The sequence below is a fragment of the Pseudorasbora parva genome, chromosome 17 (genome assembly GCF_024679245.1).
Source record: "Pseudorasbora parva isolate DD20220531a chromosome 17, ASM2467924v1, whole genome shotgun sequence".
NCBI lineage: Eukaryota > Metazoa > Chordata > Actinopteri > Cypriniformes > Gobionidae > Pseudorasbora > Pseudorasbora parva.
The window spans coordinates 21,216,596-21,237,512 of record NC_090188.1 but is presented as its reverse complement, the minus strand read 5'-3'; the positions used below and the strand labels follow the sequence as shown (position 1 = coordinate 21,237,512).

The 20,917-nt window shown below is 35.9% G+C and overlaps 2 protein-coding genes across 3 annotated transcripts; one reads left to right on the top strand and one right to left on the bottom strand.

Moving 5' to 3' along the window:
• Nucleotides 1-288: 288 nt before the first annotated feature.
• On the top strand, nucleotides 289-5,109 carry LOC137044622 (BLOC-2 complex member HPS6). Its single transcript, XM_067420783.1, has one exon. It carries the CDS (start codon nucleotides 526-528, stop codon nucleotides 3,001-3,003), a length of 2,478 nt encoding a protein of 825 aa, XP_067276884.1. The 5' UTR covers nucleotides 289-525; the 3' UTR covers nucleotides 3,004-5,109.
• prom2 (prominin 2) lies at nucleotides 4,831-20,451 on the bottom strand. 2 transcript variants are annotated; one of them, XM_067420782.1, is made up of 24 exons: nucleotides 19,505-20,451; nucleotides 18,763-19,041; nucleotides 17,632-17,693; nucleotides 15,794-15,999; nucleotides 14,390-14,510; nucleotides 13,753-13,816; nucleotides 13,547-13,636; nucleotides 13,177-13,373; nucleotides 12,135-12,209; nucleotides 11,547-11,610; nucleotides 11,228-11,384; nucleotides 10,943-11,095; nucleotides 10,711-10,834; nucleotides 10,472-10,560; nucleotides 10,298-10,382; nucleotides 10,062-10,205; nucleotides 8,086-8,154; nucleotides 7,909-8,001; nucleotides 7,724-7,777; nucleotides 6,935-7,015; nucleotides 6,756-6,824; nucleotides 6,564-6,653; nucleotides 5,694-5,811; nucleotides 4,831-5,582 (listed from the first exon to the last, which is right to left on the bottom strand). In XM_067420782.1, the coding sequence occupies exons 2-23, from the start codon at nucleotides 18,974-18,976 to the stop codon at nucleotides 5,695-5,697; spliced, it is 2,418 nt and encodes an 805-aa protein (XP_067276883.1). In that variant the 5' UTR covers nucleotides 18,977-19,041; nucleotides 19,505-20,451; the 3' UTR covers nucleotides 4,831-5,582; nucleotide 5,694. The 2 variants fall into 2 exon arrangements, with proteins under 2 accessions (XP_067276883.1, XP_067276882.1); XM_067420781.1 differs by having other exon boundaries at nucleotides 5,699-5,811; nucleotides 19,505-20,450.
• Nucleotides 20,452-20,917: the final 466 nt, after the last annotated feature.

Here is a 20,917-nt window from a genome sequence, read left to right as displayed (position 1 = left end):
TATATATATATATATATATATATATATATATATATCATTGAATATTGTAATACATTGTAGGCCTATGGAAATATATCCAAACGTTTTACATGATGATGGTTGAATGAAACTCCCTTAAAAAAAAAAAAAAAAAAAAAAAAAAAACGTATAGGGCGTGTTTAAAAACGTAGTAAGCTGCCTACCTAGACATGATTTCTGGTTATCATAGTCGTGATTGTTGTTGCTCAATAATGTTGTCTGGATAGGGGCTCACTAGGTTTTTGAAACACAGACTTTAGATTCCGGAAATTAACAAACTCGTGATGTCAGGAGGAGTGGGAGAGAAACAGACAGCACAAGCGGAATATACGTTTATTTCGTAGGATTTATGGACTGTATAGTTATGACATCGTCATATGATGGAGCTAACGCGTAAAATAAGCACTGGATATGTTTCGGGAAGATTGTGGATGATCGCTGGTACAAACTGAAAGTGTTTTCACGCGCATCGTGTGCTTCCTATTTCAGATTGACGTTTCTGCAAACATGACGCGTCTCACATTGGAACAAGTGACTGATTTCGGCGATTTCACGAAAGGAAAGGATCTGAAGGAGTTTTTTAAACGAGCATACTCCAACTTCGCTTCTCAAAACTGCCTATCCGATGTGCGTCTGAGTCCAGATGGACGTCACATTCATGTCATTGTTCGTCAGCCAAAGAGTGGTCTTATGACATATGACAAATATCAGCGAGCCAATCTAATGCAATGCCAGAAGCACGTTGATTTAGTGCTAACTCGAAATGTGCCTATAGTTGATGTCATTTATATCCCTCAAAGCAAACCAGATGACGCAGCCTCTGTGCTGGGAGTGATTTTTGATAATGGGAAAGCAGAATTCTGGAAATTCCTGGAGTGCAGATCAGGCTGGCATCTACTCCAGACTGTGGATCTGTGTAACAGCCCTCGTGCAAAAGTAGTTTCTGTGTCTTTGTGTCAGAATTTCATTATATGGTGTGAGGAGCGACCACCTTCTGAGAACTCCAATAGTGTGAGCAGCGACTTCAGGTTCTGTATCTGCAAAAAGACTGTAGAAGTGAATGAGGGGGGTGTCAGTTTTGGAAATGTGAAAATTGCTTTGCATAATAATCCTCGATATACGACCATTAGTTCTGGGGATTTGGTCTATCTGCTCCCAGACATGCGGGAAAACTCTTCAGTGGCTGTTTCAAAAGTGTTTCTTGTATGGTCACCTGAACATGACACTTTTAATGTGCACAGTGCCTGTAGTTGCACAGTTATGAAAAGCTCAAGCAAAGAATCAGACTTCAAGAGGCTTGTTACAGACTTTATTGGTCTTCTATCCACAATAAATCCACCCCATATATGTGGATTCTCTCCCACTGGGTGTGGAGACCTCCTTCTTCTCCTCAGCACTGGTTGGGTATGCATTATGAAGAGGGATGGCTGTCTCCGCAACATATACAAACTTCCTGATAATTTCCTAAGTGCTAGTGGGAACCAAAATAGCCTGAATATATATAATGAAATTCTGGCACTAACAATAGGCAGGACCCTCTTCTTAATTGACACCAAATGTGGCCTGGAATTAGAGAGAATAAGTCTGAAAACAGAAGGTCTTCTTTTTGTAAACTCTTTGGACAGTCACTCTCCGCAAATGCTGTCAGAGACCGGGCTGTTTGTGGTGACTCAAAGACAGAAGGCTTCTCCGACACATTCAGAAGACTCAAGTGCACTCTTGATTGAGTCTGTGTTCGAGGAGGCGTGCAAATACTATCAGCAAAGAAGTCTAAGTAGCACGCAGCTCACGGTGGAGAAGCTCAAAAAAGGTGGGATGTTTCAAGCTCCTATATCACTGGCTGCCATCCTCAGGGATTTCCTCTGCAACCAGAAGACCAAAACTGGTGAGAAACACTCCTCGGGTCAAGAAAGGCTCATGAGCTCACTTGAATCAGAACTTAGAAGTCTTGTTTTGCTAGAGGACATCAAAACGTCAATGGTGAAGGCTTCTGAGAAAGATCTTGAGAACTATTGTGAAACCTTGGTGCAGCAGGAGATCTGCAGGCTGCTTGGCGGTGAGCTAGAGAGGGAGAATCTTCAATACCTGAACAGCATCTTCCAACTCTTTCCCACTTATTCCTGGCACGCCATGCAAGCAGTGCTGCATCTGAGGTGCAACGGTGAGGGATCATTGTCGTCTAAAGCTCCTGCTGAGTTGTGGAAAATCATCCTCAGCCCTCTGCAACCCACAGCAAACTTTGCTCACTGCAATGGTCAGCAGAAACACACTACGATGAACCTGCCTGTTTTTGAGCTCCTGTGTCACTCCATCTTCAAATTCCAGCCCAGCTGGCTCCCCAGGTTTCTGGAATTGGCACAACAGCAGACAGGCATGACCTCCTCATCTTCATGGAGTTATGGTATGAAGGAGAGCTCTGAGAGCTTGCCGCTCTATAAACGGGCCTTGACTGTTCTCCCTTGTAAAGGTTCCTATCAACACCTGGAAGTGGAGCTGCTTTTGTGCAGCGAGAGGCCTAAAGCAATAATGCAAGCATTGCGGATTCTCATCGAGCAAAGCCAGTGGGAACGGGTGTCACAAGTAGCCGAGAGGTTCTGCCGTAAGAGCCCGCTTCTGAACAAAGAGATTTTCAACGCTCTGCTGTGTGAAGTGTCCCAGCATAGAGACTTAGACCCTTATTTGGACCTGCTGTGGACTCTTTGTCCAGAGGACATGACTGTGACGAGCATACTTAATATTGTACTGAAAAACCTGCCGGATTCTGCGCAGAACTCGGGACCGTTCGAAGCTCACGGCAGCCAGGTCACCATTGGACTTTTGAAACCGCTCCTCAGAAAAGTTCTCCAAAGAGAGACCAAACCTAGCCACAGATACGCAGATATTCTTCAGTCACCCACAATTCCTCCACTCACGCCTCCACGCCAACCAAAGGGACTGCACAGAGATGCTGAGCACCAGGAGACCAAGCAGAGGACTTCCTCTTGATCTCAAGTAACATCTAGAGCCAGCCTGGTCTGACTCTCCCACTCACAAATCATGTCTAAAAACCTTTCAATAGACTGTTATTAAAGTTGACTCAAAAATTAACTCAGCCCTTATGCTATTTCTAAAGATGTATGAATTTCTGTCTTCTGTAGAACAAAATATATTTTGTTGTCAATACAGTAAGTCAATGGGGTCCAAAACAAACTTTGGACCCTATTTTCTGTATTGATAAAAAAAATAAAACCTTCTTTTTTATTTTACAGAAGATAGAAAGTGAAACAGGTTTAGATAGACATGATTGTGAGTAAATTATGACAAAATATCATATTTGGATGAACAGTACTCTACTGAACTGAACTGAACTCATATTAAGTGTTATGTACCTTGCATGGTCTGAACAGAATTATGGAGCTTCTTCGGATCAGATTATATTTCATTAATTATTACAATTGTACAGGAATTACTGCAGTTCACAGATGTTTAACTACTGCTTTAATTATTCCGTATATATAATGTAATATATGTTGTTTTATGTTTACTTGGTTTGCTGCATTTCGTCATGTCTTTGGTGTTTTCTAAACAGTATTTTTCTTTGTCCTAACCTTCAGATGTGTCCTTTTTATAAGTAATCACATGAAGGCATGCTGTCACCCTGATCTTTTTGGAGATGACTAAGCATTATTCACATTTCATGCTCCAGATAATTTATTTTATAAACCCCTAGCATAAACATATCTTTTTTATTGACACTACAGTTTGTCATCAGATGCTGGTGTAATTATTCTTTTAACGAAATAGGCATAAGCTATGAATTGTTTAAAGTAATATAAAATGTAATGTGCATGCTGATGCATCAGACTATTTAGATTTAGAAATGTAATGTTAAATGTCTTACATGTTTTCAGGATTGCTCTTGTATTTAGTGCTACCACAGGGATTTTATCATTGTAGAAAGCTATTAAATATGACTTGTATATTGCAGCGATTAATTTTTAGGTCTTTTTCTGATTTAAAGTGTCACAGACTTCTCCTGCCCGTAGTAATGTTGTGTGGTCAGAGAGATGAATTCTGATGCGTTTCCAATGTAAAGCTTTATAAACTCACTAGGTCTGTACAGCTCCACCCTCTGCATTCCTTCTGGGCTCAGAGGCAGAATTCACAGCACTGCTTTAAATTCAATTGAGCTAAATTCTATTATACAGTGACCAGCTTCAAACTCAATCACATTGTACAGGCTTATGCTGCCCTGAATTGACACAGCATAGCTAATTGTATTTTGAGAGCTAAATTACAGTTCTATTTTTCTCTTTGTGATCCACAAGTGTTTATTGAATATTGGCGTGGCTGAGTTTTCTGAGGCGTTGTTTATCTATCTATCTATCTATCTATCTATCTATCTATCTATCTATCTATCTATCTATCTATCTATCTATCTATCTATCTATCTATCTATCTATCTATCTATCTATCTATCTATCGATCGATCGCATGTGTCTCTCTCAAGTATCTCTGGCACTTGCTAATCCAAATGCTAAGTCATGATAACCTTTCATATTTTCATAGGATCAATTTTCTGAATACTTGATCCTGTTGTCCGTGATTGCTGTTTTTTAGTCTCCAAAGCAGCACAGGTATGCGTGGAATGTATGTTTCACTGCTCTAGTACTTCATCCTGATTGGAACACTGTTGTAATGGCAGCAGTGCCGCAAGCCCTCGGTCACAGGATGTAGGGTGGACTGACTGGGGGAAGGTTTTCTAGATGGGTCGGCTAGACAGAGAGTGGCAAGTGATGCTTTTGTTTACACCAAACAAACAGGTTCAGCATGGTAGTGTGAGCAGCATCTTTTATTATTATTGTGATTAACACATGACAAGAAATGTTTAATAGGCCTTTGACCGCACCTAATTCCTCAATAGAAGAGTCTGATAGAAATGTTGGGGTTTAAAAAAAAAAAAGAAATGTACAATGTCAGCAGTATATTTGTAACAGTATATATCTTACTGAATAAATCTCAATCCCTGCAGGACCTTATAAAGTGCGTTCTAAAGTTTGACCTCCCATTAATCTATTATAATAAAAAACATATTACAGTTGTAAAATTAAAGTTGTTCGTTTCATTTAAATATTAAGTTCTGAAATCATTTGACACAAGAAATATTTGATACAGTCTACAGCAAAGTACTACATTTTCTATGTAATTCTTTATTACAGAGTCCCTAAATGAACAGGGTGATGGTGGAAAAAAAAACTTTTCTTATTCTTTGTGAGTGAACACAATGTTTCTGAATGCACATGTTTTGCGAAGTAATGCAATGTTTTTTGAGGGAACGCAAAACATTTGCGAGAGAATGCAAAAGTAATGACACAAAATCTTTTTTTTCCATCACTATGTCCTTTTAGGGGCTCCATATTTGTCCACCATTTTTAATTTATTGATCTTTGGGTTCGTGTGTGTAAATCAAACTTTACTGTCATTTTTATTTATGCAAGTATGTAAAAGGTTGTTGTTTCTCATTTTCCAATAATTCAGGTTTGAGGTGGGCCTTTGGGAAAGGATTCATCCTGATGTGATTGTTCCTTTAAAGAGAAATAAGGAGACTGAATGAATCCATTACAGTAGGGAAATATGTTTTTAAAAAAACTTCTCATATATAATCTGCCTTCACATTTAAGAAACAAATAAAATACCTTACTCGTAAACATCTGAATACTTCATCCTGCGGTAGTACTTGGCCAGTTTAACTGAGAAAATGATGCTGGGGATCAGGAATATCATACACCAGCCCAAACTGAACCAAAAGGCGTTCTGGGGAACAGACAGTACATTATTTTTTAGTTGTTAAGGTTTTTTTTAGATGGCAACCGCATGTGCACTTACTAGGGGTCGTGGCCTAATGGTTAGCGAGTCAGACTGGTAACCCGAAAGTTGTGGGTTTGGATTTTCGATACTGGAAGGAAATGACTGAGGTGCCCTTGCACAATAGACTGGGTAAACCCAGCCCGATCTGTCTGCGATTTAATTTCCCCCTGCAGCTCAGGCTGGAAACCTGAACATATTTCTATCCTGCTTCTGTGAAAAATTTGCAGGGACTAATCACAAACCACGCTATTGGCGAGTTTAGCACAGATCGATAGTCTGAAGGACTCTCCAATTGCGTACAGTCTTTTTAATTATGCCCGTTGATCACGCCTCTTGTGGTCTGATTGGTTGAAGGACTATCTAATTTCGTACAGAGTCATTTGAACTATGCCCGTTGATCATGTCTCTCATGAAAATACAGTGCAGACACCCCAGACCAATGTTTAATCTTAAAAGATTGAGCTTGATCTGGTGATACCCAGACACAAGTTGCGCAAGGCACCTAACCTGAAATTGCTCTCCAGGTGCCACAGCAAAACGGCAGCCCACTGCTTCAACATGTCCATGTTTTGCAGTGCGTGTGTTCACTACTCATTTCTAATGTGTGTGCACTGGTTGCATACTTGGCCTTTACATGTCACTTTAAAAAATTCATCAGCACTATAAAAAGAAAAAGACTATAAATAATGGATTCTTACCAAAGATCCCACCAGGTGTTTACAAAGAAAATCCACTGATCTGTCTACTGCAGCAGCCACAGGCCCACAACGACCCATCCTCTCCGTGATCTGACACAGAATACAACACAATAATATTAATAATAACTATTAATATTAATAATCATTCAAATAGTTGGCACCTTGAATATTAATAAAGACAAATATATATACCGTTTGATTTGCCCAGCGAACATATGCCAGAAAGATTTCCAGCTGACATTCTATGAATAACATGCTCTCCTGCAGAAAAAAAAAGCGACAATTATTTTTTTAAGTCGATTACTTCATCATTGTGCATACAGTATCCTGACAGATGATTTAGTTAAATATAGCATTGATTTTGAACTCACATTTTTCACTATTTGTGATATGTTGTAGTTCAGGACGTCCTGAGCAAAACCAACTTTTTTAAGAACATTCTCCACAGTTGCCTACAAAATGAATGAAGGAAAGAAATTATATAATATTTAAATAAGGGCTATGAAGATTAAAAGATAAGAGCATAAGATATATATATATATATATATATATATATATATATATATATATATATATATATATATATATATATATATATATATATAATATCTTATGCTCTTATCTTTTAAGAGCATAAAAATTATCTTTTTTTTTAAATATATAAAAACAAATTGTAAAATATAATTACAATTTAAAGTAACCGTTTTCAATATTCTAAAATGTACCGTTATTATTTTGCTGTAAATACACTTATTATTATTATTGTTATATACTGAAAAATGTTCAGCTTTTTATTTGTTTGGAAACGGGGATATTTTTTCTTTCCGCGATTCTTTGATAAATAGAAAAATCAAAAGTACAGCATTTATTTAAAATAGCAATTTTATTAACTTATGATCAATTTAATGCATTCTTGCTTCAAATAAAATTATTAATTAAATAAATAAAAAAAATGACTTTCAACCTATATACTGTATATAGTGAACTGTGACAAAATTACCAGTGCTCCCTAATATCTCCTGCAAAAACAGTAATTTGCAAATCATCATATATGCCATGGAGTCTTTAATGAAATCTGTTTTAAATACTAATATACTGTATTTTAGGCCGTGAGTTAGACAAATACACTCTGGCACATATAATGACTAGTGTTTACTTACATTGATTTGTGATGCTACTGTGCTGAGATTCTTAATGGTAGCATTCAGTTCCAGCTGCAAAGAGGAAAAGGATGAAGGTCACAATAAACCAAACTGATGCAAACTAGTGATGAACACTTTGATATTAATATCATTTTTTCCTAATGATAATGTCACATTTAGTCTTTTTCTTTGTGTTAACAAACCATTAAAGGCATAATGTTGGACGTGATATCAGTCTGGATGTCGCGCAGATCTTTAGCTTCCCCACGCAGTTGCGCAGAGATAGTTATGTTTTTCTGAAAAACACACAGAAAAGTGTATGTGATTCACATCAGTCGTACTCTGGAGCAGGAAACTTTTAACAAGACTGTAAAATTCACCTGTTTACCAGCCAAGTTATCTAGACTTTCAGCTGCTGAGCTCAGATTTGTCCCTGACAAATCATTAATCTGAAATATAAAAAAATAACAAAATGTATTTAGTTTTGGCCATTTTATATATAGCTTCACTATATATATATATATATATATATATATATATATATATATATATATATATATATATATATATATATATATATATATATATATATATATATATATATACATACACACACAATATTAGAAATTTATTTTCTTGCACTTTCTTTCAAGTACATTAAGTAAGTACATTTTGGCATTTGAATGTTCAAACCTGTTATACTGTGCTGTTTAAAGTGCTGTTAAATTGTATTTAGTATATATATATATACTCCTGTTAAAAAGAAAGGAGAAAGGACACCCTATTGAATTATATGATTTGTATGTACAAGGACATAATAAAATATCATCTTGTCCTTGGCAGATCTTAAAATTAGATAAATACAACCTCAGAAGAACAACAACACATGACATGTATTACACTGTGTCATTATCTATTTAACAAAAACTAGGCCAAAATGGAAAAGCCATAGGTGACAAACTAAGTACACCCTTACTGCTTCCATAGGAATTAAGAGGGTAAGTAGGAGTCAGGTAATCAAATGTCTTAGTTTTGCTGGTCTGGATCATCCAGGTATGTTAACACAATGCCAAGGAGGAAAGACATCAGCAATGATCTTACAGAAGAAATTGTTGTTTCCATCAATTTGAAGTCCATTAGTCTGCAGTAAGGAAGATTATTCACAAGTGGAAAACATTCAAAACAGTTGCCAATCTTCCCAGGAATAGATGTTCCAGCAATTTCATCCCAAGCTCAGACGGCGCAATGCTCAGAGAAAAAAACTAAACACCCAAGAACTACACCTCAGACTCTACACGCCTCAGTTACCATGTTAAATGTTCATGGCAGTGCAATTAGAAAAAGACAGGACAAGTATGGCATGTTTGGAAGGGTTACTCTTCTTTATAAAAAGAACATAGGAGGGTAGCTTAGGTTTGCAAAGTTCCAACTGAACAAACTACAAGACTTCTGGAACAATGGCCTTTGTTTGGGAGATGTTTGGCCATAATGCACAGCACTAAGTTAGGCGAAAACTAAACACAGCATAACAACACAAACACTTCAGACCAACTGTCAATCACATTGATGATTTTTGGCTGATTTTGTAGCAACGGGAACTGGACACCTTGCAGTCACTGAGTCTAACATTAACTCCTCTGTATACCAAAGTATTCTGGAGTCAAATGTGAGGCCATCTGTCCAACAGCTAAAGCTTGGCCGAAATTGGGTCATGCAACAAGACGATGATTCCAAGCACACCAGCAAATCTACAACAGAATGGCTGACAAAAGAAAAGAATCATGGTGTTGCACTGGCCTAGTCCACACCTCAACCCATCTAAAATTTTGCGACGGGACCTTAAGAGAGCTGTGCATAAATAAAATGCTCACAAACCTCAATGATATGAAGCAAAGTTATGAAAAAGAACAGGCCAAAATTCCTCCAGAACGATGTGAGAGACTATTACTGTCATACAGAAAATGATTCCTTCAATTCATTGCTGATAAAAGTCGTTCTACATCCTTCATTGAATCACAGGGTGTACTTGTCACCCATGGCTGTTCCATTTAGCCTTATTTTATTTAAATACTGTAAATAATGACACAAATGATGTGATGTCATTTTAGGTTCTATTTTCCTAATTTTAAGACCTGCTTACGACCATGATTTTTATTATGTTCTGATGCATAAAACCATAAAATTCTAAAGGGTGTCCTTTCTCTTTCACATGACTAAGTATATAATCATACATGCATATAGAAAAATGTTTCTGAATAATGCGTAGTAAAAAAGAAAGGCCTATATGTACCCTCCTATATTTGATTTCACAAACAATATGCGCTAGTCTTCATTTGAGAATGAACTGTACATTTACCTGCTCTATAATGTTGCTGAAGTTCATAGACTTGGCACTGCTAGAAAAGTTGTATAGCTGAGACTTTACCTCCGGACTGAGGACAGTGATGTTTGATATGTTGATATTTGCTTCCTCAAAGGTCTGATAAATCTGCGTTTGGTACTGTTGAGAAAATCAGACAGTTGAGTAATTAGTGTCCAATAAGTGATGCATCCACATATAAAAAAAAGTAGAGGTAAAGAAATAATTCTCACCTTTGAAACATTTAACATATCATTTAGGTTGAAGAGCTCATTTAGATGAAATGTGGTCCATAAAGGCTTATTCTGTTGACAATCACTAGAAATAGAAAACTTGATTTATTGATTTATATTGGACAAATTATAAAAATATGAGAGCCATCAGTCATCCTGCTTCGTGAGATGTACCTATACACATTAAGAATGGTCAGGTTTGTCTTCAAATTCAGAATCCCGGACAGGTTGAACCCTGGAATCAGCCCTGGAGTGTCAATAACCTAGGAAACACAATATGATTGACTACCAAATGTACTGGCAATGTTACAGCAAAATGTAAATTTGCTGGAAAATACCAGAGACGGTTAACTCTTAGCAACTTATTAAAAGTCATATGTTTAAACACAATGAGTTAACGTTTTTGGAATCACCTGTATGAGTTCCTTGCTCTGCCATGGTTTACAGACCAGGGTGTAGGTATTACCCCCCACTATGAAAAGTATCAACACCACTAACATGAAGATCCAGGAGAACAGGAAGCTAAAACCTACTCCTCTAAAATGACACAAGAGGAAGTAAGTGTTAATTTATTGCAATATATATAACAATACAACAGTTGCACACTGTTTCACAAACACAAATCCGAGGGGACTTTGTACTCACGCCATGAAGAAAACTCCTCCACAGTTGGATGTGCCGGAGCGTTCAGTGGGATTGGCTTTAGCATTTAGTCCAACTGAACCCAGCAGCAGACCCAGAAAATTACAGATCACCACCAGCAAAATCAGACAGCTCAGGACCAATCCAACAGCCCGGCTACACACACACACACACACACAGTTTATTTTTCACTTTTATATTATTTTAAATGTTAAAATTCAAATATATTTGAATAAAAAGTATTTGAAAACAAAGTGATTCAAGGAAATACAAATTTTGTGTAAGTACCTGATTTGACTTGATCGCTCTATCTCTGGAGAATATGTTGAGATTGAATTCTGCACGTCAGTTAGTGGTCTTTTAATATTCTCCAATACATCAAGAGGAAGGTCTTTAGTCACACCTGAGATCTGTTTTTTTATATCTTGAAGCTGAAGCAAAGCCACTTTGAAGGACACAAGACACAAGATCACTTTAACAACTAGACTGATCAGCAACTTCAAGTACATTACACTATTTAAACCCTCAGTAAACAAAATTTCATGGGAGAAGATTTTTCAGAAAGAAGCTACAAACTTGTCAAGGTCACTTAACAACACACACTTACACAGCACAGTTCCTTTCGTCTGAGTTTTCACCTTATCAGGAATACTTTCAAAAAAAATTCTCCCCTGGAAAACAAACAATGGACATTGAACAATCAGCATAACTGTTAAATAGGCCTACAAAAGTTTTAAGTTAGAAAGAAAATAATACTTTTATTAAGCAAGGACACATTAAAAAACAAAAGTCACAGTAAAGACATTTATAATATTACAAAAGTCCTATTTTTAATGAAATAAAGCTTTTTAGCTTTATATTCTTTAAATAATCCCTAAAAAAGTTTTTAAAAAAAATTAATATAGGCCTATTTAAAATATATATTTTAACTGTGATAATAAGATAATTGAGCAGCAAATCAGCATATTTGAATTATTATTTTTTTTTTTGAACTTTACAATGTACTGTTGTATTGTTAATATACAATATAAACGTTTGTGCTGTATTTTTAAGCAAATAAATGCAGCCTTGGTGAGCATAAGAGACTTTCAATAAATGTATAGGTTTACAGACCTTAAACCTCTGAATGGTCATGTGTGTGCGTGAGTGTAAAAATGGAAGTGATTATGTATACCTGGGGAAAAAAGGCACTAACCTTTTCTGCCTGTCCAGTGACATTAGCATTTATGGCCTTGTCTGCAGCAGACCTCAAATCATTTTGATCAGGAAACTATGCAAGACAAAACACATTTAAAGGTCATTGGCTTTACTCATTATAAATTATATTATCAGCATAACACTTGGAGTGGGAAAAAATACATGTCAGGATGTCCTCTTTTGCTTTTACATACATACATTTAAGTCAATGAAATATGAGTAGTTTTCAGTCACGCGATCTAGAAATAATATGAAAACATGTACCTCATTGACTTCAGTGTGTGGAGTTCATGCTAGTTTGAGTTCTGCTATGACTATTCTAAATGTACATGGTTTAAAATAAAAAAGAATATATTTTATACATTTAATATAGTCCTACGTTTTCAATTTTGGTCCAACTGTCAAGCATAGCAAAAAAATCAAGCACAGCACATTAAACACTAGAGGGCAGTAAAAGCTGTGTGTACATAAATGCACGACGCTGCCGTCCACACTCACAGAGATAGTGACACCTTATTTTTCTCTACAACAGAAACCCTCTAGTATTTATGGAAATATCTTTCAACCAGGAAATAGTTTGGTTTCCAAGAGAAATAGCTTGTAAACATTGGTGTGTTAACAATGACATCTTGTGTTACTCATTGTTTGTTTCTTTGTTCCCGTATCCCTGCTTCCCTTCAAAGAAAGCGTTTGAGCCATTGTGTGCACAGACTGGTAATACGATTTGGTCCTCTGTACTGTTAGAAAAAATTTATATAATAGTCATGTAATCTAAGCCAAAATATTGTGTGGGTTTTCTAGTCGTGCTAGTTTTACCCAGAAGACTGACGCAAAACTTGCTGTGCTCCAATCCCTGACCTGAGACTACTATCCAGCTTCAAAGAGAATGAGAATGACTGAGTAATGTAACTATGACAAAGCCTGAAGTGAAATCATGATATAATCAGGATGCCACATGCTTCACTGAACAGCCATAAAAGAATTTCCCACTGAACTTTTTACTGGTTTGTCCCCATGATGACACCTCTGGTTTAGCTTACTTCAAGACTTCCATCCAATGATAGTTTGTCCAGTTCTGGCTGAAATGTACTGCAGTTTACACAGTCTGACAAATGCATAGTGTTATTAATCCGCTGCCTCACTGCTGATAAATTAGCTTGCAATGCATCCACTTTTGGTTTCAATAAATCCAAGGTTTTATTAAGCTGCAACAGTCCAGCGCTGGTGCTGTTTACCACTGTAACACACATACATAAAGAACAAAATATATTTTAAAATCAATGGATTCATTAACACTATAAAGTTGAGTCAAGAAGAGCAGGCTTGGTCACGGAGCAAGTTTCCTAAAGAATGGGACTGTGGTGGGTGGACTGCTGTTTTATTTTATGTCTACATGCATACTGTACATACCCTCAGCTATTTCAGAAATGGAGTTAAATGCTGGGTCGAGGGAAACTTTAAGACCATTCTGGATCGATTTGCCAAGCAAAGGTCCTATTTCTATAAGATAAAAAAAAAAATGCAGGAATTTAATGTGAGATATTAACTTTTTTAATAATTGGCAATACAACCACAATTTATACATTGCCCTGAGTTCCTATTCATTTCTGAGTTACCATTTAAGTTGTATTCGACCTTATCCACAGTCTTATTGCTCTCCTTTGTCACTTGTAGGATTTGCTGTTGAGGAATAAAGAGTATAACATTTTCATTATATATCAGTAGCATTCAGTTCAATTCAGCATTGTTAAGATAAATCACCCTGAAACAGTGTTTATTAGAAATGGAAAAATAAGTATTTTATTCTGTGAGAATACATTAAATGAATCAAAAGTGAAAGTAAAGATATTTATGATGTTACAACAGATTTCTATTTAAAATAAACAAGGTTCTTTTTAACCTTATATCCAAAAAAGAATACTAAAAAAGGCATCACTGTTTCCAAGAAAATATTACGCAGCACAACTGTTACTTGTTAAATGTTACACCAAATCAGTGTATTGAAATGACTTTGAAGAATCATGTGACATTATTCTTCAAAATTATATTCAAATAAAAAATTGTTATTTTAAAATGTAATACAATATCACAGTATTACTGTTTTTACTTTACCAAATTGATGTCAGATTGATAAAAAGCCTTGTTAAGCATAAAAGCATAAAAAACATTAACTTTTGAAAGGTAGTGTATTAAGTTAATGTGTGACATATAACATGAGGTTTTCGTACAACATTTAACTTCTGAATTGTGTACCTCAGGAACAGTAGTAATGTAGCTTTTGAAATTCTCCAAGATGTCTGTGAGTTCTGTGGAGCTGCGCATCACAGTCTCTGAAGTGTATGTACTGCTCAGGAACATGCAAACGTTCCCTGCCCTGCACAGCGATTCATATTAATTTAAGATACTGATATGCATACACCAGACACTTTGTTAGGATCACCTTGCTAATATTGGGTTGGACCCCTAGTACCCCTTTTGCTTTTAGAACTGCGTTAATTACTCGTGTCAGATTCAACATGGTACTGAAAACATTCAGGCAAACCACTGCATTTAAATTATGCTCAATTGGTACGAAGCGGCTCAAAACGTGGCAAGAGAACATCCCCCACACCATTACACCACCACCAGCAGTCTGAACCATTGATACGGGAAAGGATGGATCCATGCTTTCATGTTGTTTATACGACAAATTCTGACCCATTTGAATGCCGCAGCAAAAACTGACTCGGTTGTAACAAGTGACTATTTGAGTTACTGTTGCCTTTTTATCAGCTTGAACCAATCTGTTCATTCTCCTCTGGCATCAACAAGGGATTTTCCCCAAAAGAACTGCCGCTCACTGGATATTTTCTCTTTTTCTGACCATTCTCTGTAAAACCTAGAGATGGTTGTGCATGAAAATCCCAGTAGATCAGTTTTTGAAATACTAAGACCAGCCCGCTTGGCACCAACAACGATGCCACGTTCAAAGTCACTTATTTCCTCCTTCTGGTGCTCAGTTCCTGACCATGCCTAAGGGTGCTTTCACACTTGGTTCTATTGCCTGGACCGAACCCGAGTTCGATTGCTCCCCCTGCCCCCGCTGCTGTGTTCATATTATATTTTTTGGGTTTGTTTGCGTCATCAAAGCCGCAGCTGTTTACCCAGTTGCTTAGTAACGACAGTGCGTGTGAAGGCAAAATGTATTTGCTCCCGTCACTTTTATAGTTTAGTTTCTTTAACCATTGGTTTTGTTACCAAAGCTTCAGTACATTATAGCACTTGCGTATATCTGCCGCAAATGCACTGCAAATGCTCTAAAGAACGCCGAAGACGAGCAGAAATGAGATCTACAGCTCTCTTCCAGGGTAAATGAGTGAAACACACACAAAACACACATTTTTATCAACTCATTAATATAATGTGATTAATAGCACTTCCGATTACGTTTACATCAGCAGCGAACCGTACCGGAGTTCACATGAAAGGAACCCCGTTGCTGCCATGTTATTGGCTGATTAGATATTTGCGTTAACAAGCAGTTGAACAGGTGGACCTAATAAAGTGGCTGGTGAGTGTATATTACATAAAACACATGATAATATATACCAGTTACATAAAAAAAAACTAAGTGTTTGTCTTGAGATCACTTAATATTAAACTTAAACTGGTACTCACAGAATTAATACTGTGATGAGTAATGTGGAGCAGTAAAAGCTTCTTCGCTTGCAGTTGATGTTCGTTTTCTGCTTCTGGTACATGCGGCCCCCGCAGTTACCACAGCAACGACAGCAGGCGAAGAATAGGCCAATTAGAGGCATCAAGACAATGTAGAGGATCCCAATGGCAACACAGACCAGGAAACCTATCTCATATAGCAAAACCTTGCCATAAGTGAAAGAGGTTAGACAGTTTGGTTAGTGTGGATATATGACACTAAGCTACGTAAGCTATATTGTGCCGTAAAGATGAGACTGATAAAAAATAAAAATAAAATAAACTCTTGATGACATCAAACAGGTGTAAACGTGTACTCATTTGCTCTGCTCAAGTGTGTACCCAAAACATGTCTGATGGTGTGATCAAATCAGTCATAGAAACTGGCAAATAGTGAGTATTTGTTTACACAACAAAACATAGCTGTCGGCATCATTTACGTAAAAGAAATCCTGAGAAACCTGTCCCAGCACACACAAATTTATATAGCTTTAATAAGAATTTATAATAAGCTAAAGTAATTCTGTAGCCAAAGACTAAGTAATTTTGTTCTCCATTAAAAAACAAACAATTTTATATATATATATATATATATATATATATATATATATATATATATATATATATATATATATATATATATATATATATACACACACACACACAGTACAGGCCAAAAGTTTGGACACATTACTATTTGTAATGTTTTTGAAAGAAGTTTCTTCTGCTCATCAAGCCTGCATTTATTTCCTCAAAAATACAAACAAAATGTAATATTGTCTTATATTATTACAATTTAAAATAATTGGTTTTCAATTTATTATACTTTAAATGATCATTTATTTCTGTGATGCAAAGCTGAATTTTCAGGATCATTCCTCCAGTCTTCAGTGTCACATGATCCTTCAGAAATCATTCTAATATGATGATTCATTTTCAAAGTTGGAAACAGTTCTGCTGCGATACTTTTTTTTTTATAATACTTTGATGAATAAAAAGTAAAAATAAAATAAAAATTTAAAAAAAGAAGCAAATGTTTTAAAAAAAGAAATATTCTGTAACCACAATATACACTACTGGTCAGTAATTTGGGGGTTAGTCATTTTTTTATTTCTTTTTTTTTTCAAATAAATCAATAATTTTATTCAGCAAGGATGTTAAATTGATAAAAAAAAATGATAGTAAAGGAGATTTATATTATTTAACAATATGTTTTTATTTTGAATAAATGCAGTTATTTTGAATGCATTTTATTCATCAAATATATTAGGCAGCAGTGTGTTTCAACACTCATAATAAATCAGAATAATGATTTCTGAAGGATCATGTGATAGACTGGACACTGAAGACTGGAGTAATGATCCTGAAATTTCTGCTTTGCATCACAGAAATAAATGATCATTTAAAGTATAATAAATTGAAAACCAAATATTTTAAATTGTAATAATATAAGACAATATTTTAAAAAAAAATCTGTATTTTTGATTAAATAAATGCAGGCTTGATGAGCAGAAGAAACTTCTATCAAAAACATTACAAATAGTAATGTGTCCAAACTTTGGGCCTGTACATATATTGTATGTGTGTGTGTGTGTGTATATTATATACATACACACACACACAACTATTTTGTAGCCCTCCTACAATAGTTATTAGTTATGTGGTCTGACCACCTTTAATAAAAAAGAAAGCCCAGAAGTACATATTCTTATACATAGGAAAGTCACATATATATTGCATCTGCTAAGGTGTTTATGATGCAAATGTTTATTTACATGCAGGTGTGATCCATTACATACCTCTTTAATAACCGTATCAGTTTGTATTGTTTTGATGTTGTTTATCATTCCAACCAGCAGATCTACAGGGGGAAAAAAAGTCAAAACATTGTACATTACTGTTTAATATTTATTTACACAACACATATTCAGTGTTTAGCATTGTGCTTTGATTGTCTCAGAGGCCAACGGTGATGAAGTGCCAAGGTTAAAGCTATAGAAACTCTCTGTTTAACATTAACACATTAACAAGCTTGCATACTTCCTGTTTTTTTCTTCTTCCCCTCAATAGATTTTGATGTCAGCTTGTAGGTAACTAGGTATTATAATAAAATACTTAACTAGAGTCAAAGTATACAAGTAGACTTACACAAGAAAACTATTGTTTGGCGATGATGAATAGACCTTTGTCATTGTAACATGAATTTTCAATGAGGTGGAGTAGTAGTTTAGCATTTCTATGAGGTAATGCTTCATTATATTGTGAGAATAAATAATTTTGTGTAAGGGATGCATTCGAAGTTTGTGTTTGATCCTATAATTATAGCTCAAAGAGACATTGTTAACATTTTATGAACAGTTCTGAACTTTATGAGGTCATGCAACAATAAACGTAATTTTCTTTCAGCAATGAGTTTGCAGGTAATAATTAACTCAAAAGTTTGCCTTTTCATTAATGATCCAGACTGTAACATTCACAAAAAATAAAAGTGCTGGGCTGTTTTTTTTAACATGTTTGGGTCAAATATAGACAAACCCATACATGGGTTGAAATAACCGAGCATTATTTTTAGAGTGCGTCAATAACGTATTTTTGAGGTAAACAAAGCATTCAGAATGGGGAGGAGTGATCACTGGAATCCCGTAGACATTTGCATGGTTATTTGCAGTGTTTTTTTTGCTTCTGACAATTAACTGTGAGCATTTATCCCACCTGAATGAGCACCATCTAGCCATGTGCATCAACCCAGCCTATTAACTCCTCTAATGAGTCTAAAACAACCATTACAAGCAGAAGATCAAGTCTGGTGCATCTGTGCCACACATAGCATCTTGTTTGCATATGGATAAACCCACTGGTAACCAAAAAAAACATGTACTGAATACACCTTTGTCAAACAAGTAGATCCAAAATAAACAACATGAACTCACCTTTAGGGAATGATTTAGGCTGGACAGAACCCATGAATGAATTTACAATTGGAGACATAAAGGCACTGTTGAAGGTCAGCTGGGTAGGTTTTTCATTTGGATTTTGTAGCTCTGTTCTTATCGTCTCGTCTGGACAGGATGGTTGCACGCTTACGAATGTGCAAAGAAACAGCAAAACGGCACTCCAAAAAACTCCTTTCATTCTGGACCTCATGTTTTTGATCACTAGTCAGTGGGTTTTTAGGTCATGTCTTGATTCTTATGGGCATCAGGCGTCACCTATACGATGGTAAAAGGTCAATCAACAATTAGTCTATTCACTAAAAGCTTCTTTAGAACATAAAAAGTCATCATAAACATGACCATTGTATTATAATTACAGCAACTAATAGTTAGGGAACAATGAACGGCAGCTTATGCCAGCTTTACTTACATCCTAAAACACATCCTCCATGCTTAAGCATAAACAAACATCGTCAGGAATGCAAATGCTCTGAAGGCAGCACAGAACTATTGTTCGATAAATAAAATCACCTTTACCTTGTTTGTTGTACAATTTCTTACATACAAACAGAACTCGCTCTAGACCTATTTAAAAAGACGCTTAAATGTTAAATGGGTCAGTGTAGTTTAGCTAAACTGTTTACCTAAAAACAGTAAACTGAGAACTAAGTAAAAGGAGGGGAAGCTAAAAAGAGATAGAGCACTTCTATCAGGCCACACACAAAAGTACCTGTTTTACCTTTTAAGTCCAGCTATTGTTGAGCGTGTTCCTTTAGTTCAGTTCAAATGAGCCAGTAGTCTAAGATCCAGTGTTTTTATCCCTCTGAGAGAAACCTGATGTTAACACTGAAGTTTAGCTGCATTGAGTGAAGCAATAAAAGAATAAATGAAGAGAGAGGGTGGGTGGGGGAGTGGAGGGAGGAAGGAAGGGAGGGAGGGAGGATGGGAGGCTCTGTGGACTCGAGTATACTGGACTGGATACAGCATTGTTTACCAAAAAAATTAATTATCACATAACCTAATGTTGTTCCAAACCTCTATAACTTATTTTCTATTTTCAGATTTATTTATTTTCTTTAAAATTTGTAATAAATAAAAAAAAATGAAAAAAGAACAAGAAAGAATAAAAGAATAAAAGAAGAACACAGAATAAAAGTGTTTTTTTAAAAACATTTCTTCCGAGTCTGGCAAGCTGTCTGTGACCATTTTAGGTATTACCAAACTCAAGAACCTCGATGCTTTACACTTTATATAGTTTGACTTTAAGGACATTACATAGTGGTTCTCAACTCCAAAAAACAGTTTTGGTGACAACCAAGTTAGAAAAATAAAAATTCTCTCCAAATATTTTGTCCCTCATGAATTTGGAATGACTTGCAAGTTAGTAAATTAAACTACAACAAACTATTTTTCTGTATTTAGCATTTTTTTATTTCAGTGTTCCTGCTGAAACGTTTTCAATTACCAAAACCATTTACGTCAAGGAACAGTTGTGATAACATTTTCCTTATTCCTGCTAATTGCCCTAACAATTTACATAAATTTCAGTAAAATGTAGGACATTTCCTGGTGGCCTATGATCATTACTATGAACAAGCAACACAGCTTGAACCATAAAGTACAACAAAAACTCTTTTATATCCCGAACAGATTGCAAAGGATCTTCCTTGTAATAAAGTTCCTTCTCAAAAAATTTGCATATTGTGATAAAAGTTCATTATTTTCCATAATGTAATGATAAAAATTAAACTTTCATATATTTTAGATTCATTGCACACCGACTGAAATATTTCAGGTCTTTTATTGTTTTAATACTGATGATTTTGGCATACAGTTCATGAAAACCCAAAATCTCATATCATGAAAAGGTACTCTAACCTAATCATTAACCTAATCATCGGAATCAACTAATTAACTCTAAACATCTGCAAAAGATTCCTGAGGCTTTTAAAAACTCCCAGCCTGGTTCATTACTCAAAACCGCAATCATGGGTAAGACTGCCGACTCGACCCTGTCCAGAAGGCCATCATTGACACCCTCAAGCGAGAGGGTAAGAAACAGAAAGACATTTCTGAACGAATAGGCTGTTCCCAGAGTGCTGTATCAAGGCACCTCAGTGGGAAGTCTGTGGGAAGGAAAAAGTGTGGCAAA

What these genes read in the sequence shown, in the direction of transcription:
- LOC137044622 (XM_067420783.1), top strand. Translation starts at nt 526, where the DNA reads ATGACGCGTCTCACATTGGAACAAGTGACTGATTTCGGCGATTTCACG.
- prom2 (XM_067420781.1), bottom strand. Translation starts at nt 18,976, where the DNA reads ATGAGGTCCAGAATGAAAGGAGTTTTTTGGAGTGCCGTTTTGCTGTTT. An exon ending in ACATTACTACTGTTCCTGAG is followed by an intron (nt 13,817 to 14,389) that starts GTACACAATTCA and finishes ATTCCTCAACAG; the next exon opens with CAAATCCTACAAGTGACAAA. An exon ending in TCAGCAACATTATAGAGCAG is followed by an intron (nt 8,155 to 10,061) that starts GTAAATGTACAG and finishes TTTATATTTCAG; the next exon opens with ATTAATGATTTGTCAGGGAC.